The sequence below is a fragment of the Serinus canaria genome, chromosome 13 (assembly GCF_022539315.1).
Source record: "Serinus canaria isolate serCan28SL12 chromosome 13, serCan2020, whole genome shotgun sequence".
In the NCBI taxonomy this organism is placed as follows: Eukaryota; Metazoa; Chordata; class Aves; order Passeriformes; family Fringillidae; genus Serinus; species Serinus canaria.
In genome coordinates, this window is record NC_066327.1 from 16,331,124 (window position 1) to 16,353,924 (window position 22,801).

Here is a 22,801-nt window from a genome sequence, read left to right on the forward strand (position 1 = left end):
CAGGGGTCACTCTGGGGATCCCTGGCACATCTCACACTGCAGGGGTCACTCTGGGGATCCCTGGTACATCTCACACTGCAGGGGTCACTCTGGGGATCCCTGGCACATCTCACACTGCAGGGGTCACTCTGAGAATCCCTGGCACATCTCACACTGCAGGGGTCACTCTGGGGATCCCTGGCACATCTCACACTGCAGGGGTCACTCTGGGGATCCCTGGCACATCTCACACTGCAGGGGTCACTCTGGGAATGAGTGGGAATCCTTGGCACATCTCACACTGCAGGGGTCACTCTGTCACTCTGGGAATGAGTGGGAACTCCACACTGCACATTTCCACTGGCACATCTCACACTGCAGGGGTCACTCTGGGAATGAGTGGGAATCCTTGGCACATCTCACACTGCAGGGGTCACTCTGGGAATTCCTGGCACATCTCACACTGCAGGGGTCACTCTGGGAATTCCTGGCACATCTCACACTGCAGGGGTCACTCTGGGAAGTTTTACTCTGCTCTTCAACCACCCGGTGAGGTCGGAATTCAGGCTTTATAGGACCAGAAAAAAATCATCAATGCCCACCTTGTCTGCATTAAGACAAAAATCATCAATGCCTTGTTTGCGTACAGGCAAAAATCATCAATGCCCATAAAGACTTTCTTTGCATAAAGACACTGGGTTGAGATAAAAGCACTCCCTAAGAGCCCAACACCCAGAAAAACCAGGACAAAGTGCCCAGGCAGGCAGGCAGGAGGGATGAGGATGTGCTCCCATGTCTCATTTCAGCAGCAGCATGGCCAAGGTTCAGGACACAAAAATGCCACTTGGAGCAACTCCAGCAGGCTGGGCCAGAGCTGTGAAAATGCAGGAGGGCTCTGTGAAAGGAGGATTTTGTAACTCCTCAAACATCCCCAAATTGCTGAGATGGTTCTTGCAGGCCTGGTGTTTTAGTGAGCACTGCCAGGACAAACAAACACGGCCACCCAAGTCTGTGGCTCCATCACCACCACAGAACAACACCCAGCAAGGATTTGGGGTTTCCACAGCATCTCTGAGCCCCACATCCAAACCCTGGAGTGCCAGGAGGGATTTTTATTTCCCTAAACTCCCTTGGGATCACCTGGATAACCTGGCTGCCCAGGAATTCTACCACATGCTGAAGCATCAAATACAGGCTGAGCTTTTCACAGTGTAACTTGATAAAATCAAGATTTTACTTTCCAAAATAGATTTCAAGTGCTACCCTAGAAAAGCAGCAGCACGTTTTCAGTGCTGTTTGAACAATTCAAGGCAGAGAAGGCTGAAAGCAGAGCCTGGGAAACTGAGGCAGCTGCATCCCAAATCCCAGCAGGAATCCCTTCTCACTGTGGTTAAAGCCCCTCTCCCCTGGTCTGAATTCACCTGGAGAACCAATTTCCACGTTTGCCCCTAGAGGGGCACAGTCACTTTCCAGATTCCCCATCCTTGTGGAGCTGGGAATGCTTGAAGAGGAGCCAGGTCCTTGAGCTACAGAATGTTAAAAACCTCTTTGACTCTGTTCTGCCACAACAGCCAAGAGCTCCTCGTTAGAAATAAGGGTTTTGTCTGGAGGTTTTTTTCATGCTGACATTGAGTTGTCTGAAACTTTGCTGTCTGATCAGCAAAATGACCACAATATAAAATTATAACTCAGGGATATGTGGTGTCACCCAGCCCAGCGTCACAGCAGCATCTTCTTCTGGAAGTCTTTTGGGTAGAAATCCTCTTTTTTTAAGGATAATTTGTGTTTGCAAAAACACACAGAGGAAATCATTCCAAAGATCAATGGTTTAGGATTTCTGTTTGTACAGGCATCTGAGATGTATCAGAGAACAAAACAAAAGGAAATAAAATGATCTCATTACATCAACTCATGACAGTGTTTTACCATTAATGAATTTCAGAGCAAACCAACTTTCATCCACGCCGTGCTGGACCCAAACCCTTTTATGCTTCTTTGCCATTTACAGACCCAAGCCTGGAGCTCCCACACTTCAGTTTTGTTTCACAAAGTTCATTTCACTCCTCATCTCTTTGCTAAATGTCACAGGACTAAATTCACTGATCTATTTGCAAAATGTCACAGGACATAGAAACAAATTTGCTGCTAAAGCCAAGCCAAAATCCAAACCTCAACAGCCTTTCAATGTAGCTAAAATTTCTTTAAAATCCATTTCTTTTAAAAAGAATGGATTTTTTTCATCAGCTTTAGAAGAGCACCTCAAAGAGTTAATTTTAAATAACAGGGGGAGCTTGCTGAGGAATTCCTTCATCATTTATCTGGGTGCCCAGCTGAACTAACATGGCTCAAAGCTGATGCTATAAACACTGGGTTCCTTAATCATCATCAGATAAGCAATGTTAAAACAAATCCTCTCAAACAGCAGCTAACTCGGAGGTCTGCAGCTAAAAAAAATAAATAAATAGAAAGAGACACAGCAGAGGAAAGCTCTTGCCAATAAAACCCCACAGTCCCAATCCAGACTGAGAATTGGTTTCTACCAAATTTTTAATGTAAGAACAGGTTATAAACCTCACCAGTAATCCCAGTCTTCCTTTCATCCTGGAGGAAATGTCCCCTGTCCCAAGCCCCCAAACATCCCAACACTGCTGTTCTAACAGAAAATCAAATAGAGAAAATCAAATATCCCAACTAGACAGCACAACCAAGCATTGCTATTCTAACTGAAAATCACAGAAAATCAAATATCCCAACTAGAGAGCACAACCTGACATTGCTGCTCTAACTGAAAATCACAAATATCCCAACTAGAGAACACTTCCTAACATTGCTGTTCTAACTGAAAGTCACAGGAAATCAGACATCCCAACTAGAGATCATGTCCTAACATTGTTTTTTTTTGTGATTTTCAGTTAGAACAGCAAACATCCCAACCAGTGAACACTTCCTAACTTTGCTGTTCTAACTGAAAATCAAATTTCTGACCCTTCCTGCAGGATACAGCAGCTTGGACCACATTTAGCTGGAAGGACTGGAAAGTTTTTATGAGAAAGTGGAAAAACAAGAGAGAAAGAAATAGTTTTTAGGTTTTTCTGTCCCTTGGGCAGCAGGGTCCTTCCAGCACAGGAGGGATGCAGCCTCCTGTAAGCAGAGGAGGAAAAGGCAGCACAGAGATGCTGAGAGCAAAGAAACCTCAGGAAGGAAGGAAGGAAGGAAGGAAGGAGGGAAGGAAGGAAGGAAGGAAGGAAGGAAGGAAGGAAGGAAGGAAGGAAGGAAGGAAGGAGAAGAAGGAAGGAAGGAAGGAAGGAAGGAAGGAAGGAAGGAAGGAAGGAAGGAAGGAAGGAAGGAAGGAAGGAAGGAAGGAAGGAAGGAAGGACAGGAAGGACATGAAGGACAGGAAGGAAGGAAGGAAGGAAGGAAGGAAGGAAGGAAGGCAGACAATGCAAAAAACAACAGCAGATGGGATTAGTTTAATATTTCAGAGCTACCAGGGGCTTGGAGAGAGAGGGATTCTGGAAGGATCCAAGGCAGAGCTTCTTGTTGGTTGTTATCCAGGTAGGAGACAGCTTGAGAATTTCAGAGGGAAAAATAAGCAGATGTGATCATCAAGCATAAGGGAACGGGAACATTTTGAAATTAATTGCTTTGCCAGCTACAAAAACTTTGTTTCATGAAGATGATGAGGATATTTCACTGGATTTGGAGGGGAAACACTAAAAAGGGCTGGATGAAATACTGCTTCCACCCCTAAGCAGTTCAGAGTTTGGACTCACTCAGCCTCCTGCAGGACCAATGATTTAAGAGCTCTCAAGGACAGCAAGGTCAGCTCTTGCAGGAGTTATTAAATCCAGCAAATATGGTCCCACTCACCTGAAAACATGAAAAGCTTTAATGCATTTGAAATGGCATTCTGGCATTTCCTTAAGCTGCACTCCATTCTCTTCAGGAAAAGCAGGAAAATTCTTATTTTCTCTTCATAAAGTGCTTTCTACTTTAGGTTTTAGAGCAATTTTGAGGAGCATTGCTCAGAAACACCCAAAACTTAAGAACTGAACAGATTTCCATTTTATTTTCCCCCTTCTCTCAGCCAGATTTGCTGCAGGAAGAGAAATTGAGACAACACAACCCAAATGTAGCAGTGCAGTGAGACCCAGCTAATTTGACTGTCTGTGTAGAACACATTTGCCCAAGGAACAGCTGGCTCAGTTGTTTTTCTGACTGAAAATCTCCATTCCAAAGCCAAGCTGAGCCTGGATTGCTGAATAAATTGGGGAAAGCAGAGCTCTCACCTGTGGAGTATTGATTTGGATCCAATATAAATCACTGATGCCTGAAATTCAGAAGGAAAACAAAGAAGTCTCTGGGTCTTAGAGCAGAGCAGATGATGAGGCAGAAAAGCTGAATTATCTCTTCATCTTTATTAGCTGCTGATTCTAGGTCTGAACTGGGAAATACAAGATTTGATAAGGAAAAAAATCCCTGTGCTGACATCAGGAGCACGTGGGAGAGGTGGAGGGTGGCTCCTGCAGAGGGGGAGCAGGGCTGGGACAGGGGCAAACACACAGTGCTGGGGAGGAATTCACACCAAAAAGCTCCTCCTGACTTAATCCCAACAGAAACTGCTCAGTTCATCCCTGGAAGTGTCCAAGGCTGCTGTTACCTGAGGGGCTTTCCCCTTTTCCAGAGGGAAATTTGTGGGAATAGTGTTTTCCCTTCCAAGTCAGTGCCTTGCACGGTGTAGAGACAACAGCAAAGAATTAACGGTGTGTGGGGAACACTGGATAACAAACCAGCCACACAAACCCCCTCCTGTGCTCCTTCCACTCTCCATTCCCATGGGTTATGCAGATTTGAACTGCAGAAAGCTGCTGGACAAAGTTTGGATCCTGAGGGAGGGCACTGCTCTGCTCCCATCCCCACCCTGCCCCTGCAGCTCCTGAAGGAATGGCTTTGCAGTGAGTGTTGAGCATTTAATAATTCTCATTTCAAATCCACTGAAAAACAGCTCTTCCATTAGGGGAACATTATTGGTCTGGCTCCATTCCATGCTGGAGAAGAGCTCCCAGAGGCAGCAGGAGCTCCCAGGGCTCCAGGAGCTGCTGGGTGAGCAGGACCAGCTCATTCCCACTTGTGAACTGAAATTCCCACATGCTGGAATTGAAATTGAAAAGAGGGGAAAATAAGAGACTCTGACAACCCTTCCCAACCTGGAGGATCCTCCCCAGCTGCTTTTCCTGCAGCCACAGAATGGTTGGGGTCAGAAGGGATCTCTGGAGATCAACCCACCCCAGGCAGGGTCACCTGGAGCAGGTGACACAGGGACACATCCAGGTGGGTCTGGGATGTCCCCAGAGAGGGAATTCCACAAACTCCCTGGGCAGCTGCTGCAGGGCTCTGCCACTCTCCACAGAATGAAGATTTCCTCATGCTGTAATATCAAAATAAGACTTACAAAGAGCAACTCCCAGCTGGAGAATGCAACCAAAGATCCCCCAGGTGCATCCAAGCCTTCCTGCCCCAAACTAAGCACAGCTCACCCTAACACAGGGCAGGCTGCTCACAGAACAGCTTGTCCTGAGAAACTGTGCCTGCCCCATCCCTGGAAATGTCCAGGAAAAATCCAGGGCAGTGGGAGCTGTCCCTGCAATGGCAGGGGGTGGCACTGGATGAGCTTTAAGGTCCCCACTCCCCCAGATTTTGGGAAAAGCCTGCTGCAGGTGTGCCACGTGCATGGCTGGGCTCGCCGATCCTCTCCCTCTATCACAGCAGAGCACCAGCATCACTTCACTCATTAGCACTAATTAACCAGGCTGAAGGTGAAGGATAATTAACCCAGCCTTCTGAAGCAGAGGGATTTCTGCACTAGCTAAATGAGCCACTTGTGTTCAGGTCTGAGCCCCAGCTGTGCCTCCCTCACCGTGCCCGACTGCTGGAGAGGGGAGAGCAGAGGGAACAGGGATGGGACACTTGGGAAAGGGGGGCTCAGGGAACCAAATCCCCCAAAATTCCTCTTGGAAATCCACACTAATGCCAGCAGCAGCACTGGCAGTCCTGGCAGAGGAGCTGGAACTGTCACCCCAGCTCCCTGACCTGAGGGAGAGCAGGGAAGAAGGGACCTGCACCAGAGAGCTGCACGTTTCCCAGCAGTGCAGCTTCCACAGACAACCTCATCCTTCCCCAGGGCTGCTGTTCCTCCAGGCTGGGCACTTCACTGCCTTGGATAAATACAGCAATTCTGCACTAATGCTCAGGAGCTGTCATGTTAACAACACCATATGTACTGCTGCTCCCATAGCCCTGCAAAACTTGGATCTGCTGTTGCAGGGAAGGAGCAGCTTCCAGGAGATATTCCAGCAGGGTTCAAAGATGACAAGTCATTTTACTAATGAAGTATTCATCCTCTACTCTGCTTTGCATGTCATGGAAATAGAGGCCTGTCTAGACAGGCTTCTTAGAGCAAAATTAAAAATAAAATGGTTGGTAAAGAGCTTCTGTGCACCCTCTTCATTTACAATTGCTGGTCTGCATCCTCCAGCTTCTTCGAGGGGCTGGAGGGTTTTGGAGGAGAAGAGGAAAGCAGAACATCCTCAGCACCTGGGGCTGCACTGCATCCCTGCAGCACTGCAGCACTGCATCCCCCTGCAGCGCTGCCCTGGCAGGGTTTGAAGTCCCCAGGGTTTAAAGTCCTGCTCCCACCCCCTGCTGCCCTTCCAGGACCCGCTGCCCTTCCAGGACCTGCCCCAAGCCTGGCACTCACTCATTCCCAGGCTCAGTCCCCGAGGATCAGCAGTAAATGTGCAAGGCTCGGGGAGCTCAGGCAGCCTGGCAGGACCCCAGCAGTGCCCACATCTGAAATCAAATCCAGCACAGGGCTGTGGGGGCAGGGGGTTAAAGGAGGTTACAGAAGATCTCACTGCTCTTCATTTGCTCCTCACCTCCACAGTGCTGCTCTTTCAGAGCAGAGGCACTTATTTAAAATAAAATCAAATAAATAAAAATTAAAATAAAATAAAATAAAATTAAAAAGAATTTAAATAAAATTAAATAAAATTAAAAATAATAGTAAAAATAAATAAAATTAAATTAAAAGAAATAAAAATTCAAATGAAATTAAAAAATTAAATATATAAAAATAAAATTAAAAATAACATACCATACCATAAAATAACATATGAAATAAAATAATTAAAAATAAAAAAAAGAATTAAATTTAAATAAAATAAAATTAAAATAAATAAAATATAAATTTAAAAACATAGCATAAAATACCATATAAAATAATAAATTTAGACACTTAAAATAAAACAAAAATGAAAATAAAATTAAATTAAAATAAATAAAAAAGTTAAAAATAACAAACAAAATAAAATAAAATAAAATAAAATAAAATAAAATAAAATAAAATAAAATAAAATAAAATGAAATAAAATAAGTGGCCCTTATTTAAAATAAAAAAAAAAAAAAAGAGGAAAACTGACTGATTAAGCACAAAGGTGGAAGAGTGAGTGTTGGTGCTGCCTCACGCCCTGAAAGTGCCCCAAGCAGAGGCTGCACAGATGGTGAGAGCTCAAAAAGGTTAAAACTTCAAGGCCTTGCTGTACTGTGACCTTCTCTAAAAACCTTCCTCGGTCACTCAGGAATCAGTAAAAGCTCTTGGAGGTTTCATTGTTCCTGTGCAGTTTCAAGGTGTCAAAACACAGTCACCATCTAATTATTATTATTATTCTTCCAAATCCTGAAGCCAAAGCAGCAGAAGATGCCACAAGTTTTGGCCACAATCCAGTGGAGGTGATGGAGGAGGTGACCAGAAGCAGGTGGGACACCCAAGCAATTGATATTTTAGCAGCGTGCCCAGCACCTCCTCTGCAGGGTTTGATGCCACAAATTGAGTGTTTTCCCCTGAAAACATTTATTTCAGCTGAGGGCCCAGCCCAGCACTGCCATCCACGGGGGCTCAGCACACTCCTGACAGAAATCACATCCCCCTCGCTGCTCCTGCCTCCAAACCTTCACTGCTTAAGAGAATTAGGTTTTTACCAGGCTTTTGTGTTGCCAAACTGACTCAGACCTCACAGAGAGCAACTTTTCCACTTTCAAGACAATTTTTGAGGGCTGCAGCCTGATGTGAGGGAGACACCACACTGAAAGGGAACCTGGATTTTGTTCCATAAATTAAATTTTCCTGACATCACTATTGATATTTTAAAATGCAGCAACTCCCTTAGGTCTGGCTGAGCCCCCCATTTACCACCCCGAGGTCACCAATCCCTCCAGGAACACCAAATCCACTGCAAACCACAACTCCAAAGCCAGCAGAGCCACCCCTGGAGATCACCAGGGAAGGCTCTCACTGGAATCTTCAGGAAAACCATTTTAAACTTCATTTCCCGCTCCCATTTTAAAGAGTTCATCTTTCTTTTTCTCATTTGCCAAGCTGCCAGCAAGGCAGATGAGGCTGATTGGAAGCAGCCAATGATGAGGAGATGGAATATATTGAATATATTCCTGGGGAATATGGAATAAAGCATCCTGTGCTGAATATTATTGGGGAATATTTCAGAAGCAGACACCATGTGCTGACCACCACCAGAGAGCACAGGGCTGTTATCCCTGAGCCAGCCCCTCCTGCCTGCAACATCTGCAACACCCAGACCAACCAGCAGCTTCCTCCAGGAGGAATTTGAGAAGTTCTTTTGGCACAAATCTGCTTTATTTTCAGCATCTCCTGGCATCTCAGTTTGGGTTTGTTGCCTTTTTTTTTTGTTTTGTTTTGTTTTTCTCCTCAAAGGAATCAGCTGCCATTTATCTGGTCACAGCTCCATGGTTAAAAACCCCCTCAAACAGCATTTCTGAGAAGTGCTGCTCAGTCATCCTCCCCAGCAGAAAGACAAACTGAAACCAAAGGCAGGAAATAGAGGCAGGGCTGCAGGGGAAGGGACTCAGAAGAGCCCAAGAATTCTGTTGACAAAGCTCCTCAAAAAACCTTTCAAAACACAAGAGCAGAAGTTACAGATATTTAAGGAAATTTAAGGATATTTAAGGAAAACAACTGTAGGATGGAGCCCTAAGTGGGGCTTTTACTTGAAGGGTTGAGAGTTTCTAACCTGCACTTAGATATATAAATATTCCAGCCAGCCACAATTGCTTTACATCCTGAGCATTTGATTCATCTTCCTTCCACTTGAAGAAAAGCCTGGGAATTCTGCAGCCCTCAGAAAGGATGTTGTGATCTATTTTAGAAATATTAATCCCAGCAGAAAGGATGGAGAGCAGCATCTTCATTGCAGGAGGTTGTGAGGAAAGGGATTCTTTTCCAAGGTCAGGAGGAATTTGGACCACGGCCATTCCCAAGGGGAAAGAGCCATTTTCCCAGATGGACACAGAAAATGCCAAAAATCACCAAAGGAAGAGGCAGCAGAGGAGGAGGAGCTGCCCCTGTGCCCTGAGCAGGCTGAGGGAAGCTGGAGCAGGGAAATCCCAAATGCAGGCACCAGCCTGGAGCTGAGGATCCCTCCTTTGGATGGAGCCTCCTGAGGAAAAGGCAAATCCTGTGCCTGGGCATGGAGAGAGGCAGAGATCTGGGGATTGCTCCTCAGCAGGAGGCACTGAGAGCAGCCAGGGCTGCTCCAGGCAGTGGATTTGGGGATCAGCTGGGAAATGGATTTGGGGATGAGCTCCAAATACTCCAAAAAATGGATTTGGGGATGAGCTGCGCTCTCCCACTCTGGGAAATGGATTTGGGGATGAGCTGGGAAATGGATTTGGGGATGAGCTCCAAATACTCCAAAAAATGGATTTGGGGATGAGCTGCGCTCTCCCACTCTGGGAAATGGATTTGGGGATGAGCTGGGAAATGGATTTGGGGCTGAGCTCCAAATACTCCAAAAAATGGATTTGGGGATGAGCTGCGCTCTCCCACTCTGGGAAATGGATTTGGGGATGAGCTGGGAAATGGATTTGGGGATGAGCTGGGAAATGGATTTGGGGATGAGCTCCAAATACTCCAAAAAATGATATTGGGACGAGCTGGGCTTTCCCACTCTGGGAAATGGATTTTGGGATGAGCTGGGCTCTCCCACTCTGGGAAATGGATTTGGGGATGAGCTGGGCTCTCCCACTCTGGGAAATGGATTTTGGGATGAGCTGAGCTCCTTCACTCTGGGAATTGGACTTAGGGGTGATCTGGGCTCCCCCAGCGCTCAGCAGGAGCCCAGAGGGGCAGGGGCAGAGCCAGCAGAGCCATTCCTGTCCCCCCTGTCCCTGCCCCGTGCTGTGCCTGTGCCCCATCCAGGCAGGGACAGGGCTGGAACACCCAAAACTGGGCTGCAGCTCCCAGCCCTTCCCCAGAGGATGCCTGGGTGCTGGGAGGCAGGAGGGACCAAGCAGCTCTTTTATGAAATTCCCAAAGCATTCCCTCCCCATTTCAGCCTCCCAGCCTGCAGAGGGGACCTGACGTCAAGAACCCTTAAAAATAGACGTGGATGTGTAGAAGGAAAAGCAAAATAAAAGCACTCTGCTAATGCACACACAGCCTCAGTGCCAGCAGCAGCTTGTCTGCTTCCTCACAAGGCAGCAGCAATTTTGGGTTTTAATCCCTTGCCTTTTGGGTTTTTTTTAAACTGAAGTAAAAACAAACCAGAAAAAGCTTCCCTCCAACTAATAACTGCTGTCTCCTGAGCAGAGTTTAGTCAAAAAAAATCCCCAAAGCAACAAACCAGGAGGCTCAGCTGTAAATTTTATGATATTCACTGCAGATTTTAGAGTTTGCTTAACTTTCATGGGCTGCATTTTCCTCTCAGTGCTACTGCTGATCATATTGACAGGCAGGCTTTGATAGCCAGACCTCCCAAAGCTTTCATAACTCTGCTGGAATCTAAAATTAGACAGCCACAGCCACCAAAATATCATTTTAAAGGGGCATCAGAGAAACCTGAGCGAGTCTTTGGTATCCTCACAGAAAAACACATTGTCCAGCAATGTCTGACACGTGTGCAGAGAATGTAATCCAGCAAAAATATGATTTTGAATGATAATTAAAAAGCCTCTTCAGACAAGGAAGCAATTCCTTCAGCTTTAATTCCCAGCAATTTTCAAGGACAAGAGGAAGAAAAAGCACAAGGAGCTGCTGGCTTTAAGGGCAGCAGTTCACAGGGGATTCCACTGAAATGCTAAAGGTTCCACAGCAAAATTCACTGTACAGATTCACCCCATCACAAATTCATCAGGACAGCAGGTAACTCCAATACTGCCAGCAGACAAACAGCCCTGCAGAAGGACAGAGCTCCACTCCTGGAGCTCTTTAATTTACAGGAACCATCCCTGGCATGGCCAGGGTTAAAAACCTCCTACACTTGATGGCATTTTGTGGCAGATATTTCTGAACTGCTGTGCAAATTTCAATCCTGATGCTTGGCTGGCTGGGCTGTGAGCACACCATGACAGCTCTGTTTTCCAACAACATCAAATAAAAGAAGTGGACCCAATAAATGGAGATTTCCATCAACATCAATAAAAAGGGAGTTTTCAACACAGCAAAGGGCAACATTTTATATGGAGTACCAGTGATAAATGTTCAAAACACCCAAAACCCAAAGCTGCTCCAGCCCTGGAGGTGTCCAGGGAGCAGATTCCAGAGCTGTGTGTTCCTCCTGGAAATCAGGCAGCTCCAGAGCTGCAGCTCTGTCATTTTGCTTTGTGTCTGAAGGCAATGTTGGACTCACCTTGGCACTGAGAAATCTGGGACTGAGAGATCTGCAGGTGGGGCTGCTCACAAGCTGGACTGGAGCTTGGAAATCTTTTCCAACCTAAATAAGTCTGGGATTGGGTGTGATTGGATTAGCAGGGTTTTGCTGGAATCAGGAATTTGTGGGGAACCCCCCCATGCCTTCCCCACTCTGCTGCTCCTGGCTTTGAGGGCTTTCCTTGTGGTTATTGAGGACTTTTTGATGCTTTTCTAATTCATAGTTCACCCAAAGGAGAAGAAAATGCTCCATTCAGAGTGGGAATATCCCAGGGATGTCCTTTGCTTCTCCCCAGCATTTCAGGGAAATATTCCCATCCCACTTGTGGGGATCCAGCAAACAAAGAGCCAGAGCTGCTGCCAGGAAAAGGCAGCTGGGGCCACAGGAGCTGTGTCTGCAGCCCAGAAAAGCTGAAAACTCAGCAGAGAGACCCTTCCATCACTCCAGCAGCAGGAAAGGAGCTCAGCCCCAGTATCCTGAGCTCAGCCCCAGTATCCTGAGCTCAACTCCAATATCCATCCTGGAATTTACTGCCTAGTAAGGGTTAAAACCAGCCCCACCCAAAGCTGATGGTGGAGTGGCTTTAAGGGTAAAATGTGTTTTGTTGTATTTATTTTTTTTTTTTGTAAATTTCTTATTGTGGTTTTTTGTAAATTTTTTGGTAAATCTGATGTATTGTATTTTATTGACTATTAAAGGTAACCTGCATTTTTATTACAACTTCCCCCTGTATAAACTGAGTTTTTCTGCCATCTCAAATTTATATTTTGGCCACAAAGCAAAACAATGCAAGGGCTGCAAAGATGCAATCTCTGAGATGTTTAACCCCAATATCCTGGGAACTCTGCTGCAGCTCCTGAAGTGTCCAGCCTGGAATTTCAACACTCCACTTAACCCCAGCCAGACTGCAATTAATATTAATGACTTGCAGGCCAAGTTCAGCTCAACATGAAGATTATTATAAAATACTACACACTCCAAGATTTCCTGTCTGACAGCTGAGAAGTATGGAAAACTCTTCTGCATGAAACTGAACTGGGCTCATTAATAAAATATGGAGGATGTGCTACTTTAAGACAGGAGGAGGAGAAAAAAAGAAGTATAAATTGGTGATAACGTTATTTCTATTTTTAAAGCCATCCCACAGAGTCACCCAAGATAGATGAGAAGTGCTAAGCCCATCCCACGAGCTTATTTATTTATTTAATACTTCTTACAGGCTATTTTTAACAGCAGAAGGCAGCAAAAGGCACCCATTAGAGAAATTACACTGGGAGAGCCTTCCTCACAGCACAGGAGGGACAGATCTGCCTCAAAGGAGCCTCACAAGGGATTTCTGATTTGTTATTTCATATTTTTCCCCCCTCCCTTTCCTGTAGGATCAGGATCCTGTAGGATTCTGGAATAAAAAAAAGCAATTTGATTTTTGCAGCATCAGCTCAGGCTGAGTCTCTGGGTGCAAAATCTGAGTTTGTCAGTCCTTCCTCACTGCCCAGCCCCCTCCTCTCCCTCCTGCAAGGTTTCCTTTTCTCAGGAACCCAGGGACAGGCAGCTGAGGATGTGGGGCTTGCCTTGGCTTTTGTTTTTTAAAAACCTCTTGTACACACAGCAAATAAATGAAACACCACAGCCCCTGGCATGGCAGCATTTTGCAGAAGAAAAAAATTAGTGAGAAATCTTTCTTTTTTTTTTTTTTTCATAGATTTAAAGGAATTTATCCAACAAATGTTGGGTTTTCCTTGGGGAAATTAATTTAGATTCCCACCAGGAATACAGAGGGCACCTCCAGGGATGGGGATCCAACCCTCCCTGGGCAGTTCCAGTGCTGAGCACCCTTTCCATGGGGAAATTCCTGCTGTGCCCACCCTGAGCCTGCCCTGGCCCAGCCTGAGGTTAATTTTCATCCAAACTTTGTTACAGAAGACAGAGCCTGGGCTGGTAAAGAGATCCAGAGGAAAAAACCCCAAAAAAATGAAACAAACCAAACAACAACAAAAAAAAAACCAAACAAAAAACCCAAAACAAAACAAAAAACCACCAACAAACAAACAAAAAAACCACAACAAAAACCCAAAAGAAAAAAGGGGGAAAAAACCAACCAAAAAAACAAACAAAAAAAAACCCCAAAAAACCCAAAAAACACCATCAAAACAAACAAAAAAAAACCCCCAAACCCAAAACAAAAACAAACAAAAAAAGAACCCGAAAAACAACAAAAAAGAGGGCTAAAAGTTGAATTTCAGCAGTGCCAGTGGTGCCCACGCAGGCAGAGCCCAGGAGCTCCATGGGGAATGAGAGGGAAGCTCCAGGATCACAGGATCCAGCTGCAGACACCACAGCTGGATTTCCTCACAGCTATTTCCCCTTCTTCCCCAGTTTTGCCCCAAACCATGAGAGGATTTGATGCACAATCTCCTCAGCCATGGCACTGCCAGGGGAATATTTGGATTTCTGGAAGCAGCAGCTCTCTCTGCACTGGGGAGGTCACACTGCACAGAGAACTCTGCCAACAGCTGATGCCCAAACGTGTCAGAAAGCTGAATAAAAATAAATAGTGCAATTCTGTGGGCAGAAAAATCCCCAGCAAGCTCCACATCCTGGATAAAAATTCGAAATATTCTCTCTGTTTGGAATTCAGCCTCAAGCCAGGCCTGGCTTGGGCAGCAGAGCCCCTGGTACAGCTTTGATTTCTGAGTTATTTCTCAGATACTCTGATTATTCTGCATGAGGGCCTTAAAAAGCAGATTACAACCTGCCAGCAGTAGGCAGGACTCGAAGCAAACTGCTGAAAAAACAGATGGAAGAGCTCACATTCATTTTTTACCCAAATCTGGGAGCCTTGAACCTGCCCATGAGACATCCCCTGTTTTCCTGAGCCACCCCAGGGACTGCCCTGTGCCCCCAGAGCCAGGCAGGACCCAACTGCTCCAACTTTGGATTTCCCCAACTCCTCCCTCCCAGTCTCAAGCTGTTGTGCACTCTGACAAGGCAGCACAGACCCAGCACCTCCTCTGCAGGGTTTGATGCCACAAATTGAGTGTTTTCCCCTGAAAACATTTATTTCAGCTGAGGGCCCAGCCCAGCACTGCCATCCATGGGGGCTCAGCACACTCCTGACAGAAATCACATCCCCCTCGCTGCTCCTGCCTCCAAACCTTCACTGCTTAAGAGAATTAGGTTTTTACCAGGCTTTTGTGTGGCCAAACTGACTCAGACCCTCACAGAGAGCAACTTTCCCACTTTCAAGACAATTTTTGAGGGCTGCAGCCTGATGTGAGGGAGACACCACACTGAAAGGGAACCTGGATTTTATTCCATAAATTAAATTTTCCTGACATCACTATTGATATTTTAGCAACTAAAACCAATGCAGCAACCCCCTTAAATCTGCAAAAATGCAATTTCTGAGTTATTATTTCTGTTTATCTGAATGGTGACTTGATCAGGAACTTCTTGCCAGCCCCCTCTCGCTGTAATTCTGTTAGGAATATAGGGAAGGGATTTATTTCAGAGTTGTGGAGTAAGGGAAATATAACTTGGGAAAAAACCACCCACCCAGCAGGATTCAGAATAACAAAACAAAGGGGAAAGTACCCAAAATAAGAGCTTGCAGTTTATCTCACAAAGGATCAACAGCAGATTGCCAGCCCCAAATTTTTTGGGAATTTTTTTCAGGCTCTTTAGATGAGAAAGTTTAAAAAAACCCCAACAGTTCAAGTGCCAAAGAAACTCATAAAATCAGGAGGGAAAAATCATCTGCTTCCTTAAAAGAGAAGCTGAGAAAACAGTTATGAAAATGGTGCCTTGGAGCATCCAGGTGTTCAGAGAGATTACAGAAAGTCCCAAGTGCTGCCTGGAAAGATCAGACTCAAGCTGAGTATTCCTATGGACCACATCATCCATTCCACTGCAGGAAACACCAAAAAAAGCAGATTTTCTTGGTCCCTCTACATATGAACACCACTTTCCTTGGAAACTCTGAACAGGAGCATACTCACAATAAAACCCAGACAATTTAAACCATCCCATCACTGATTTTTGGGGTAAAACCATCGAGATTTTAACCTGTCACCCTGTGGAGAGGCCACATCCTGTGAGCTGCACCTACCATGGGGCAGTGTTATGTTTGCACCATCAATGATTGCTTGTGCCAGCTCGTGGTCGTTGCTCTCAAAGGCGTGGGCAGCAGCTTTGAGGGCATCCCAAATCTCCTTCCTGCCCTCAAAGGCCGGGGCTGTGTCCCAGAATTCATCCCTCTTACTGCGGAGCTGCCCGTCCGTCATGGGGTAATCGCTCTTCCATTTGGGCTTCTCCTTCTTCAGGGGCTGGTTCCGACCAAGAGCCACTGTGGGGGACAAAGGAAAAAGGGAAATCATCAAAATAACACCACAAAATTCCCTTTGGCTGCTCTGGTTTGGATTTACAGGGATGCCTCAGGTTTGGCTTTTCTATTTTTCCCATTCTGTGCTGCTTTAGTGGGTGGGTCTGGGTTCACATCAGGGGATGGTGAGCTCTGCACAGAGCAGGGAGACAAAACAATTCCTTCTGCTGGGGACCAAGGACAAATGATCCAAATCTCAGCCCAGGAGCACAACAAAACAAGCAGGATGGGACTTGATGACCAAAAGCTGGAATGGGACAATGAACTGCAAGGTGGGAATGGAGCAGAGCTGATCCCAGGGAGAGACCCCGTGCCCGGCCGGGCATTTTGGGGCCATTTTGGGTCATCTTGGGGGCAGCCCTGGCTGGGCTCTGGTGCTGCCCAAGGTGCATCCATGGAGGAGATCCTTTCATAAATCCCTGCTTTATTCTTTAGCTCTGTCCAGCCTCTGCTCTAGCTCAGCCTTCCCAAGGCATCCCCAGAGCTGAATTTTCAAGCCTGGTCCTTTTTGTTCATCACCTCCCAGGGGATGCAGTGAGAGGGGTGTTATTCATACACTGCTCATGGTTCAGATCTTCATTTCTTGAGATATTTATGTTTTTACCAGTCTTGTATGGTCAAAACCAGACTCAGAATCTCCTCAATTTCCCCAAGAGGTCAAAGCACCATGGAGCTTAGGAGGAGGGAGGTGATATGGATGTGGGCCATGCAATTGTTATTTGCTACTTTTAATTAGGAACTGACTTTGTTACTGTGCAAATGCATCCTCCTGCTTGCTGATTTCCCCTGGAAATTCAGGAATCCACCAAGGTTTAAAGAGCATTTTCCTCCTTCTCAATAAACACAACCCCATTTGTTTCCCTTTAACTACAGCTACCTTTGTGTGATAGCCTCTGAGGTTATCACAGGTACAGAACTGACAGATTAAAACTCCCTGCTCTCATCCCCATCAGTGCCTGGTGCTGCAGCAGGAGATTCCAAGGTCACAGAGGTTTTGAGGAGACCAAAACCCCTACCAGGAGGTTAAACCACACACCTTTATCCAATCTGACCCCATATGACCAAGGAATGATCAGCTTCCTTTGCTAGCTCAGCTGACAGACACGTTCAGGAACCTGAATGTAAGTCATGGCAAAGAGGAGCTGGAAAAGGATTCCTGCTGCTGAGCTGACACTGCCAACTGTGCAGAGGAATGAGCTTTCTGTGGATTAAACACATGGGAGAATGGCTTGGGTTGGAAGGAACCCTAAAGATCATTTCATTCCACCCCCTGCCATGGCAGGGACACCTCTCACCATCCCAGGGTGCTCCAGCCCCATCCAATCTGCCCTTGGACACTGCCAGGGATGGGGCCACAGAGCCAAGAATTCCTTCCCAATATCCAATCTAAAGCTGTTCCCTGTCAGTTGGAAGCCATTCCCAGTGTCCTGTCCCTCCATCCCTTGCAAATCCTCTCTCTCCATCTGCAGCTCCTTCAGGCACTGTGTCACCCCAGAGCTTCTCCTGACCAGCTGAACAATCCCAGCCCTGCCAGCAGAGCTGCTCCATCCCTCCCATCCTGGTGGCTTCCTCTGGGGGATGCCTTTGCACAGAAACAGAGCCAGCTGCTAATTAAAAGCAGCAAATGACAATTGCATGGCCCACATCCACCGGCTCCAGCTGCTCCTCTGTCCCACGCAGAACCCAACAACAATAAACTTTTCAATCCTTTCAAGTGACCACAAGCATTTATTGCTTTTTGTTTCCAGGGATTGCTTCCACGGCACTGCTTGCATTTGCTTTTCAAAGCAGTGCTGACCATTTAGCAGACTGCAGAGCAGCAAGCCCCAGTGTTTACAAAACACCAAGCTTCCTGGCAGAGCCCAGCCTTTCCCAGTCCAAGGCTCAGCTCAGCAAGCCTGGAAGATGATGCTGGGGCAGCCTCAAGCAAGGGGGTTGTGCATTAAACCCTGTACATGCTAAAATTCTAAAAACATATGTGGGAAAACACTCCAACAAGGAATTGTTTCCTTATTAAGGTTTAGCAGCCAGAGCATGACATTTTCAGCCAGACAGAGCAGGACACACTGCAAGAAATTTGGGTCAATGGATATCTTTTTTTTCCATTCCACTTTAGCTCACATCTGTTTGCATCCACTCAATGGATGCTGATTTGTCCCACAGGGCCCTCTCCTTGTCCCCAGCCATCAATTATGGAAGCAGGTTAAAGGCACTTCCCGCAGCCCCGCTGCAAATCCAGCAGCCCACTCCTCTCCCTGCTTCCCACTCTGCCCCAGACAGCACCCAGATGTATTAAAAATTGATTTATCCTCACTCCAGCAGAGGCTCAGATCCTCACAGCCTGCAGCAACTCCTCCCTGGAGATCCCATCCTTCCCACACAGACAGCAGTGATCACAAACCCAGTGATAAATTCTTTTTTCCGAGTTGGAAGGAAGGGTGGTGGGAGAAAGGGACTCTCCAAATGGCTCAAAAGCCAAATCCACTCCAGCAAGCCATCCATCCCAGTACTGAGCCTTTAAACACAACTTGGCTTCAGCACAAGGAATTATTTAAAAAGATCTTTGGTGTGTTTATCATTTAATAAAAGTGCTTCAAGGATCCCCAAAAAGCTTTATGCCTTCCCTGAAGAAATATTCATTATTTAGCTCAGTGGATAGATGGGGCAGAAAGGATGAGAGAAACTTATGCCATGTAAAAAAGCAATGTGCAAAAAGGCCCAAATATTTCCCTTTCCAGCCCATGTTTTAGTCATTAAAGCCAAATATGCCAATTTCTACAACCAAACTTTCGGACCACATCAAAGCACTTTCCCTTTTCTGTTAACAAGGCTGATAAAGAAACAAACATCAACAGTCTGAACCACTTAAAAGTATTTACAGTGTCAGTTTTCTGTTCCTCACTTTGGAAGGAAATAAGAGCTCAAAAGGAAACCCTGACTTCATTTAAGACCATACCCATCAGAGGCACCAGCAGCTTGCAGGATCCAGAAGAGAAAGCAGCATCCACATTAATTTTTCATCTTACATCACTTCAACACGAGTAAGAAATTATTAATACCCTGCTGGAAAGCAGGAATTGTTTTCCAAATGCCAAGAAGGAGGCACATTCCCTCTGAAGCACTGCTCCAGGTCACCCTGCAGCAGAGGCCAGTGCTTGGTATTTTTGGCAAGGGGTTTATTTAGAAGGGAATATGGAAATCAGCTCTGGTCCACTGTTGAAAAGGTGAAACATCAGCAGCCACACTCCAAAATGAGCTAGGTTGTTGTTCCAGCAGCTCAGCTGTGCAGGTGGGGCTGTGCATCCCAAAGAGGGTAAGAAATGCACAGAGTTTAGGCTGGAAAAGCCCTCCAGGATCGAGTCCCAGCTGTGCCCCATGCCCACCCAGAGCACTCAGTGCCACCTCCAGGGCTGGGGAGCCAAACCTCCACCTCCCTTCAGGTCTGCTTGGAAAGGTGGGGATGGATCAAAGACTGGACACAAACTCCTGGAGTTCTTTTCCACTCCTCATGGTTCTGTTGAATGCCTCCAAGTGCTCCAAGGCAGTGGCACACAGGGGCTGTTCCTGTGGCACTGACCTGTGTCCCTTCACAGGCAGACTGCTACCTGGCATCCTCGAGGCAGCTGCACCTGCCTGCCCCACTGAACTCCTGGCAGGCTGCAAAGCCTTATTTTTCAGGAGGAAAAAATGTATTTCTGCAATGCTTGCAGACTGTTTTATCACCTGAATTGTAAATTTATTTCCCTTCTCCGCAGCTTCCCATCAAAGCAATGAATCTGTAAGGTTATCTCTGCTCCTTATGCAGATAAACCCAGATATTGAAATCAGTTTCTTAACAGAATGTCAAGAAATGTCTCTGTGGAAGTTCTTTGGAGCAGCTGGTGTGTTTGTTATGTTGCTATCACCCTGGATATCACTGTGGATATCACTGGTGCCTCTTCTGAGGGGACCAGATGAGCAGGAGCAGCTGCTACCACAGGATTCTTGTATTAAAAGCCAATATCCAGCTACACAATCTGTAATTCCTAATTCATACCACCCAAATTACAGCACTCCATCATCAGATTGGGAATATTTCAGCCCCAGAGGGTTTGGTGTCAAATCAAACGTGGCCAAGCTGAGCCATGGAACAGCTCAGAGCTCTGGAGAAGGGCAGGACTTCCCTCTGGATCTTCCTCCTCCCCACTCTCTGACCTGCCAGGTAACCCTGGATGAGGTTACCTGGAACAGCCCTGAAGCAGCTGAGCTCAAATCTTAATTATCTGTGGAAACACCTCTGCTGCCATCAGCCTTACTTGAGTTTTCCCTCCCACCCCATCCTTCAAACATCTTTCACCTATTCCTAAAAATAAAATTAGGACCAAATTCATCTGTTCCATCCCTGTGAGTGCTCCACAGTGAATTTCCTCCATTCCCTTGGAAACACAAGCATGTATTGCTTGCAGCATTAGTCTTTTACAGCTTTTGGAAGAAGCAGAGGAAACTGGCCCAAGCTGGTGGTGGAAAAGTTTCCAGGCACACAGAAGCCACCCAGGGCACAGGAAACCCAGGAGGAGCCACCTGGATTGGACATGCTCCACCTCAGGCTGGTGATCTCCAGGTTCATCCAGAACAGGGCCTGGCTGTGCTTCCCAATCCCTGCAGGTCTGGGGGAAGATGGACACACAGCCAGAAGGCAGCAGGGAGAGACAGCCCACCAGTGAACACCAGCTAAGGGCAGATACAGGCAAACATCCCAAGATCAACACGGTGAAATGCTGCAATAGGAGAATCTGGCAAGATTTATTTTATATATAAAAAATATATATAATATATTATTTATATTATTATTTTATATTATTTATTTATTATAATAAATAATATAGAATATAGTTTGGTTTTTTAAAATTTGTTTTGATTAAGAAAATATCCAAGAGATGAAGCCAACTGCTTAAGGGGTGAGAGATGAAAAAGGTTGGGAGTGCCCTGTGAGGAGAGGAGCAGGAATGCCCAAGAGAAGGACAAAAGATCACCACAATCTCTGGATGGAATGCCACGTTCAGGAGCTGCTGTGGGTGGCAAAGATGGGATGGAGGGTTGGCCATGGAGTGATGAACAGGGCACAGCACAGCCCCAGGGAGAAGAACAGCCAGGCTGCAAACCCCCCCAGCCCCAGCAGGAGAGGGGATGTGCACCCAGCTGGACAAACCCCAGCAGTGACCTGAAGGCAGCCAGGAGAAGCTGAGGAAATGTTTTACAAATTGAACCAATGATCAAAACTATTTTCTTTACCAGATTGCTTCCCCATTGAGGCTCAGCTGCTAACAAAGTATTTTTCTATCAGAAATGAAATGCAAATAACAGTTTGCTACCCAGAAAGTTTCTGTCAGGAATAGTCCCAAGGGCTCCTCTCCCCACAATCACCCAGCACTTCTCTACTTAATCAAATGAGTCCCATTTGAAACCCATTTTGCTCCAATTCCCTCATGAGGTACCTGGTAATTTGGTATCACTATCACACAGCTCATCCTAAACATTTTCTTTGCATCGTTCTCCAGTGTAAACCTGAATTACAGCGGTGCTTGGAAGAGCCAGGACAAAGGAAAAGTGCAAAAACCCAGGGAAAACAGGGAGGGAGAAAGGGAAAAGTCATTGCATTTAAGCAGCAGACAATTGGAATTACATTAAGCAACACAGGCTTACACAATTTAAATTACATTAAATAGCTCAGGCGTACCCAGCAACGGGAAAATGGCAGAATTTTATCTGTTTATTGCTGATTTTCAGCAATTTTCTTCTTAAGGTGGTTACATTTTTCCAAGGCAGGAAGAGGATTTTGGGACAGAAGTGGCACTGGACAGTGGCAAAGACTTAAAAGTGAAATATTAGGATAATTAGGCTTTCCTAACAAGGAAAGGAATTAACACTTCTAGGGAGCCAGTGTGAACTTTCCAAATAAATACAGATAGATGGAAAGATAATGCTTGAAACTAAGTCAAGTTTTATGGTTTTTGAGGAGGGTAAAATGAACACTACTTCCCTGGTAGACATTCAGGCTATACCTTAAAATAGTTGTGTACCAAAGCACCAGGCTGCAGACTCAAAGCAAAATTATAAAAGTGTAGGCAAGGTATTAATTCTGAGCCAAAGGTGTTAATTCTGAGCCAAGGAACAAACTGTGCAGCTTTTCAGGGCAGCAAAGCCAGCAGAGACACATCAGCACCCAGAAATAACCCCCAGCCAAGCCCTGAGCAATTTCCCCTTTCTCCCACCTGGAAGGAGGTGAGGAAAGGAAGAAAATAAACACAAAGAGAATGGGATGGAGAGGGGAAGGAGCAGCTCTAAAGGCAGTGCCAGCCACCATGTGCTGCTGCTGGATGATGGATGTGCTGCCTCTGGGGACAAGGGGGACAATCAGTCACCGGTGCCACCCCGTGCTCCCAGCCTGGCACACACTGCTGGGCAGGGAATCCTCCCCTGCCTCTCCTCACTTCTTACCCAACACCAAAAACTGCCCAGAAGAGGCTGCAAGGAGTAAAATGCAAGTTCCTCTGGTAATTCCAGGCAGCTCTGGACAGCTTATCCCTGCCTTTGTCAGCACATTAAACCTTCCCCGAGTCAATGCAGAGCCTTCTCAGCATGGGAGATAGAACATGAGAGGATGAGGGTGTAGGAATGAGCTGGACAAAGAGAAGAGCTGACTCTAATTAGCAGCTATTCC

At 46.1% G+C, this 22,801-nt stretch overlaps 1 protein-coding gene across 1 annotated transcript in view; it reads right to left on the reverse strand.

Moving 5' to 3' along the window:
- Positions 1 to 22,801, reverse strand: part of UBTD2 (ubiquitin domain containing 2) — a 45,937-nt gene that overhangs the window by 5,961 nt on the left and 17,175 nt on the right. Inside the window, exon 2 of the mRNA XM_050979592.1 lies at positions 15,829 to 16,065. Coding sequence (XP_050835549.1) covers positions 15,829 to 16,065 — 237 coding nt within the window. The remainder of the gene's footprint in view (positions 1 to 15,828; positions 16,066 to 22,801) is intronic.